This window comes from Tetrao urogallus, assembly GCF_951394365.1.
Source record: "Tetrao urogallus genome assembly, chromosome: 9".
Lineage (NCBI taxonomy): Eukaryota > Metazoa > Chordata > Aves > Galliformes > Phasianidae > Tetrao > Tetrao urogallus.
This window is the reverse complement of record NC_136822.1, coordinates 15,789,039-15,796,303: the sequence shown is the minus strand read 5'-3', so window position 1 is coordinate 15,796,303 and position 7,265 is coordinate 15,789,039. Positions and strand designations below refer to the sequence as shown.

The following is a 7,265-nucleotide window of genomic DNA, read 5'->3' as shown; positions in this document are numbered from 1 at the left end:
ATTAAATGGCATTCATTTGAATTCTCGGCACCAAACGCAAAGGATTGTGAACCAGCAACCACAGACTGCAGAGGGCGCAGAGGAATGACTTATGTTGGGAAAAGACTTAGATATGCTCTGTGTCACAGTAGCTGTCACAATGCCTTTTGTTCTTTGTCTCTTGGATAAGAACTGCATCTCCACCTTATATCACGTTGCCATCTGCATTATCTCAAAATAATGCTGAATGCAGCAGCTTGTTCACTGTGCCATTCCTGCATGAAGCCTCTCTGATAGTCCAAGTCAGAAGTTTTCTTTCTACATGCAATCTAAAGTGTGACAGTTTTGGTGATGACCATCAGCAAAAAGGGCACGTTTGTGATCTATTAGCTGTAGTTAAGGAGGTTGGGGAAGGCACAGCTACTGAGGCAAGCAAATGGAAAAACCTCTAAGTGACCCATGGTAGAGCAAGAACTCAAAACCATGTATGTGTCCCTCTGCAGTAACTCGGTGTTCAAGGAAAGTTGCCAAAAGGTGCGTGCATAGTAACTCTTCAGCTCTGCTGTCGACCTAATTTAGGCCACATCTTCTGAAACAGTTTGATAAACAATGCAAGAAGCATTTTTCTCCTCTAATACTGAAGATGGTTCTTGATGTTGTCTGGATGTTTAATGTTCCTCAAGTTTGTTTTTCCTCTCATCTGTCCATGTTAATGAAGTTTCAGAGAATTATGAAGCTCAGAGCTTGTGAGAAAGGCAACTTTGATCCAGTGTCAACCCAAAATAAACAAGGAGATGGAGAGGGTCCTGAAGAAGGCTTGTCCTGCCATTCAGCTGCCAGCCCTCTGTTCTGCTGGGAAGCTTTTAGCCACCTCACACTCCTTGGTGTCCGACTCAACCGAAGCCGTGCTGCAGGAATCATTGTATGTGTCTGAAAAGGAGGACATGGGCACAGTCACTACAAAACATCTAAAGGAATTCCCATCTACAGTCTTGGGACTGATTGTTAAAAGCCTGAAATAAAATAAATACATAAATAAATAAAGTAAAAGAATCACATCTACTGTTCTCCTCTTTCCTCCACTGAAGGCAAAGAAGGCTCCTATGGCAAGTTAATAACTGTCATTTGTGTGGGCTTGGGTTTGTTGTAAAGCGTCAGATGTGTGAAAGAAATCAGAGCCACAGTTAAGGCACTGAGGCTGCAGACAGAACTGATCCACTGTTGAAGTGGAGGAACACCGACTCCCTTTAAACCACAGAAACTAAAAAAAAAATAAAAAATAAAGTTTTATCCATTTTAACAAACTGACCAAAAAAAACCCCAACCAACCAAACAGCCAGAACAAAAAGGAAACCAGCACTTTGGAGTAAAACGCTGGTAGCTCTCTCTCATAGGTTGCCAGGAAATGGCTGTGCCAGATTTTGCTTTGTTCTGTTACCAGCAGAAAACTAGAGCAAGTTTTGGTACATTATGTTTATGAATGGGCAGTAGTTTATCTAAAATTTTAAATCTTTGATCTGCAGAATTGCTGATATTCAGCTTTTCCAGTGCAACTTGTTTATTATAGATCAGAGCCAAAGCTGAAGAAAGAGTGACTTTTAATGCTGGTTTGGGTGAGATCTCACCAGAGCAGCCTTTCCTCCAACATTTGAAGGCAGCAGTGAAATACCACAAAAGAATTAATGGTTTGTGAGAGTCTTAACATTTTCAAAGTTGTACCAGAACAACAGCCCTGAAGCTGATCTAAATCCAGACACTAACGGTGTTAAGGCACCAAATTTCAAGCCAGCTCAGTGTTGTCACCAGAGCCTGCCCTCAGACCAAGCACTTAATACAGAAAGTCCACTGTTTATCACATCATTTTTGAGCCAACAACAAAAAAAACTCACCCCAAAACAACAACACAGTTTTTAAACACTAGTTAAACATTTACTCTCTTACCTGCATTGCTGTTCTTAATTATGCTGTTAGTGTCCCCCTCTGCTGGCTGCAATATACTGGAAGGAACCCACTCACTTTTCTCCGAGACCAATTTCTTCACTAACCTGAAATTCAGAGGACAGTCATTGCATTTTCCTACATTCTCTTTCCTGAGCTGTATTTCTTAGAAAGGTATGTTGGACAGCTATTTCCCAGCTGCAGGCCACTTGTGAGTTGGGGGTCTGACTGCAACATCACTTCAAGGAGATCAGATCTTCTTCCTCCAAATTTCTCATGGAAAGTGAATTTAGGCACCCTGACAGGTCTGCTCCAAACACTTACTTATCAAACAGAGAGAATAATAACTTTTAAATATGAATTTTATAAAAAGTATGTAGGCTCAAGGTGGCCAGATGAATTCTACTTTATCAATCATCTCTGAGTGTAGTCTTATATCTAAATCTTTGTGTCTAAAATACACACTCTGGTTCACTGCTGGAGCTTGGTGAAAGGCATAGAGATCTTACTGATGTATCCTAGGAAGGGTGCTATCTTTGACAGCCGTCCTTCTGGGCTAGGTGTCAAAATCCTTCTGTTTTCCTTCATGCAAACTCCTGTCCTCCCAAACATCATGTCATAAACACTTAGGAGGAAAGCTAACTAGGAAGAATTAAACAAAGCTGCATCTATGTTCTTGCTCCCCACTGATTCTTGCACATTATGGTCAATGGCTTGAGTGCATTCAAATAGATCTTGAAGATGCTTTGATGTTCTTCTGAATGTTTCTGTCTTTTCCAGGAGGTTGTACACGTTCTACCTGCTAAATTACATCTCCCTGTTGTACTCACCATTGCCCATTTTCTCCTTCCTGCACAAACTGCACAAGATCTCCATCCTCAAGTGTAAGAGAATCTGGGAAACAGCTGTCAAAACTGCCTTCTACTCGAAAAAGATTGGTCCCCTAAAATGAATGAAATCAGAAATACGGTCATTATGGAGAAAAGAACACTGCAAGAGAGTTTGGTTAAATACCGAATCAGGCGTTTCAAGATGACAGAGATTTCTCCTCCATGTAATTGTGACTCCTTTTACTATTCTTGCTCAGGATACATATCATGCTCAGGATAACCATTGTTGAAACTCAGAACTGTGATGAGCATTTAGGCTTTAGAATTAATCAACAAGGCATTATTTTGATATAGAAACTGGGTTCATCGCATCAACTTATATTACCTGAAAAAGTCTGAAACTGTACTTTTAAAAGGCTCAGTGTTTTTTAGTGTTTTCTCTCACTTTTCTAACAGCTATAAAGATAAAGCTACATCTTATAAGTAAGGGTGGCTGTTAATGGTCCTGATACTGATCAATAAATAGTCTTGAGATAATCCCCTAGCGCTCTAGATCAAACTCATATCTCCTGTCTTCCCATGGGTTTAAGACAGATATGAGCCAAATCTTTGCAGGATGAATCCCAATGTTTAGAGAGGAGAAAGCTGCACTGGGAAAGGGCATTTTGAAAAAGGAATTACATTGTTAGGATTCGTTTCTTCCTCCATGTCTGAAGAGTTGGAGAGTTCATCCATGCTGGAAGGAATGGCTTCGAAATCTTCAAACGTGTCTAGAGATGGCATTTGCCTACTGGGCCAACCTTTGAAAAAGAGAACACAAAAAGAGTTAGCTATTGGCCACTGCCATCTTTCAGACTCAGTCTTATAAAAAATAAATGTCGCAGGTTCGCTTCCCGCTATTTCATTTAGTGAATTGCTCACACCATTTTACAGCTTGTTCCCTGATTTTGCCATAAAACACTTTTTGCAGTATTATTCTCTTTCTGCTTGCTTTCATTTGTAGGAGGGCAGACTGTGTTTGTGTATGTGCATCAATACCTTGTCTGTTCAGCATCTCTAAATCTCTTCAGTTCATGAGGTACAAAAAGCAAGGGTCAGGAATATTTTTGCAGAGCAAGTGCTGTAGCAAATCATGACTTTGCCAATACAATTTTCACAAAGCTATGCTCATTCAGCTTTTAGCTCATCTCCACATGTTTATGTAGAAACTGATGTTCAAAGCCACTGAATTTTGGTTGACTTCTTATCTCCAACACACCTCAAGGTAATGTCACCACCTGAGCAACCCACAAGACTATGCTCTGGAGCAGACTGGAAATGCAGGGAAAGGACAGAATAAAAACAAGGTTCAAAGACAACCAGGCCTTTGGAGGTAGCTTATTAATAATTATTTACATTTAAGAGACATTTACTTAAAAATAAATTATTTATTGTTTGCCTAAGAATTAAAAAAAAAGGTAGCAATTTAATTCCTCTCCATGCACATCCTCTCTGCTACAGACATTGCCTGTGCAACATGTAGCCATGCAGCTCCACAGCCTTTTCTCTTTCCTCATGTTCCTAGGGACTGCAGCTGCCCTGCAGTTCTGTTATAAGAGTGACAGCAACCTTTTCCACCCAACCAACATCCACAGTTTTAATCCTCAGGTGTGGTGGTGTCATCCAGGTGATGCTTTTCAAGCTGTAAACTAGCCTCTCATGTGGCACTCATGTCCTGAGTTGTGATGAAAGAGACAGTTTCAGTTACAGACCATGCAGAATTTACAACTGGACCCTGAATTGGTAGAATCATATCAGCAAAATACAACAAACTGTATGAATGTACAAGAATGTGTTGTAGCTAATTAGCTTTAAACTGCTATAGCAATTTTAGTTTGAACTCAAGGTTGGGCTACAAACAGCAAAATAAAAAAGTAATCCCTCTTCTCACTGAGATAAAGTTGCAGTGATCTTTGACATTGTCATTCACAGGAAGCATCTGAGGCAGAAACATCAGCAGCAAGGATTCCCTACAAGTACCTGCATCACTTTTCCATAAAAATTGCTAATCACATTTCAGAGACCGAGGAATAGCCTACATAACTGTTACATACTTCATTCAAGCTATAAAATAACACAGATCAAATTCTGAGCACTATGATATAAATTCCAATAATTATTGTCAACTTTGCCTGAGCAACAGGAAACCTGATTCTGGGACATTTCTATAACTGCTAGTGATCCAAGCTCGTTCTTTCACTGCTTTCAAGAGAAATTATACTCACCGTAAGAGAGTAATCCCTTTTAGTTAAAGAGAATAATTATTGTCCTAAAGTGATATTACACTCTCAAGCTGGGATGATGATAAATGTTTTAATGATGTTTACCTGTCTGTGAAGCAGATCTAGGTACAGGTCTTGTGGTAGAACCAGTGCTACATTTAGTCTGGGCCAATATGGTGTTCTCAAAAGCATCTGTGGCAGGAAGTACAGTTTTTTGTCTTAAAAGTGAAATAATGACCAGGCAACCAGTACAAAGTGTGTCTGTATCACAGCTGCAACTGGTTGTCTCTTACACAAACAGGTGGATGGGATCCAACAGTTACAAAGAGTCATTTAATGAGCACAAATGAGTCAAAACACAGCAGTATCTCACAGGAAAACCGTCATGTCTGAGAATGACAGAGCGCAGCCAAATGAATCAAATACTGATGTTAATTAATGAAAACAGTTGCTAGGTGAACAGTGCAGTGCTCTATTTCACTACAGCTTCCTCATTTTTAACATACTTTGCTTGCAGGTTTTCTGATCATTCTGTAGATGATGGTGTATGGTTTTGACACCCATTCACGCAGCAATAAAAACAGACCAGGGAGGTTCTTCTCAGTGAGAAATGAGTATCACTCTTGATTAATGCAGCTTTGTAGGGGAAGTTTTTATCCAAGTAATTAGTATCTTTAACATCATTAACTCTGTCAGAGTTCTAGCAACAGCAGCGATTTCTTCTGATGAAGGGACAACAATGTTCATTGTCTCCCACTTAAATCAACTCAGTTTGGCAAGGGATGTTGTACAGTAGGACCGTGTTCTTTACCCAAGGAAGGTCAATTCAGCTCTGAAGTTGCACCCTGAAATACCTCCAGCCTCTGCAGCCACATGGTATGCTGAGATGAGAAGTATCTGTGTCTATAATGAGGATCTTATATCTATTAGAGAGCTATAAACATAGGAGATAGTTTTGATATGTTGCCAATCCCATAACTGACCTGGCTACTTGGCAGGGTTTTGTGCAGAGCAATACAATCATAAGGATTCCTCAGCTTACATCTCTCTTCTCCCTCTTTTGCAACAGGGGTACCTGACTGCTTGTGCCTCACATGGCAATGCACTCTGGCAAATCCTTGTGTAAAGGGAAACACTGGCAATGGAAGCTGGTGATCTTTCAGTGGTTGTGAAATCAGTTCCCAGTTTAACGTTTTGGTATTGCTTATAAAACAGTAATTGATGAACCTGCTGCAACAAAATAGGTAGAGATTCTGCTTAACTGAAATGAAACACTGCACCTTAAATGGTTATCAATGCAGCCTCGCCTCTTTGTGACCTTCATGCATGTGGCTCCTGCTCCTCTTATTAGGTGTAGACCCTAACAAGGGAAGAGGAATGCAAGTGGCCAGACTGCAGGTGAAGGTGAAGAGTAATGCCTTGGCTCCCTGCTGCTGCCTGAGCTCTCCTCCCTTCCATGAGGTGAGGTAGAAGACAGGCAGAAAATCTAGATCCAGATCATGGTCTATTTACCAAAACAGGCAGAGAATCAGGGTTTTAATTTAAGTCCCACCCTAGGTAAAAGTTGATAAATAGAGCATTAGTGCAGGAGACAAGAAAAAAGATGAAAAATTTGATTTATCACAGTTCAACAGATAAACTGACACCAAACCCCGATTGCCTCCAGTGTCATCCACTGACAGCGATGAGATGTGAATTCAGTGAATGATATAAAAAAACTGCTGAACAGGTTTTCATGCAGGATGGAAATACTCATACCTTCAAACCCCAGGGGAGTTGGGTCACTCTTTATTTCATGTCTCTTGACTTTAACTGCAGGAACAAGGGGACCTGTGTGAAGTTTGCAGAGTCACAAGGCTGTAAATATTGTCAAAGTAGAAACTTGCTTTCCCATTACCTGGAACCACGACCTGAGTAATACTTTCCACATCACCCAGAAAAATGACTGTCCCTTAAGTTCTAAGTGGTGAAGACAAATACTTCTGTGATGTGAATAGGAAACAGACCTATTTTTGCAAAAGATGTCATAGATGTGTCTGCTCCCAGATTGACGGATGGTTTCTCTCCCACATGTCCAGGAGATGGCACTAATGCAGGCAGCTTCACAGTCAGCTTCCTACGCACGAGGATGGCAGGGAAGAGCTGACAAAAGCCAGCACTTTGTTCCACAGAACAGAAAGACATTCTTCTCAGCTCCACATGCAGTGCTTCTCCTGTGTCCTAACTGCATATGCAGAGGACTTGTGATGTGACAGAG

At 40.7% G+C, this 7,265-nt stretch overlaps 1 protein-coding gene across 1 annotated transcript in view; it reads right to left on the bottom strand.

Annotated features, from left to right (window-relative positions):
- Nucleotides 1-808: 808 nt before the first annotated feature.
- The window catches only part of MCF2L2 (MCF.2 cell line derived transforming sequence-like 2), a gene marked incomplete at both ends in the record, with an annotated part of 119,304 nt that continues 112,847 nt past the window's right edge, over nt 809-7,265 (bottom strand). Inside the window, 6 exons of the mRNA XM_079539822.1 lie at nt 809-909; nt 1,921-2,024; nt 2,748-2,860; nt 3,429-3,547; nt 5,114-5,200; nt 6,767-6,838. Coding sequence (XP_079395948.1) covers nt 809-909; nt 1,921-2,024; nt 2,748-2,860; nt 3,429-3,547; nt 5,114-5,200; nt 6,767-6,838 — 596 coding nt within the window. The remainder of the gene's footprint in view (nt 910-1,920; nt 2,025-2,747; nt 2,861-3,428; nt 3,548-5,113; nt 5,201-6,766; nt 6,839-7,265) is intronic.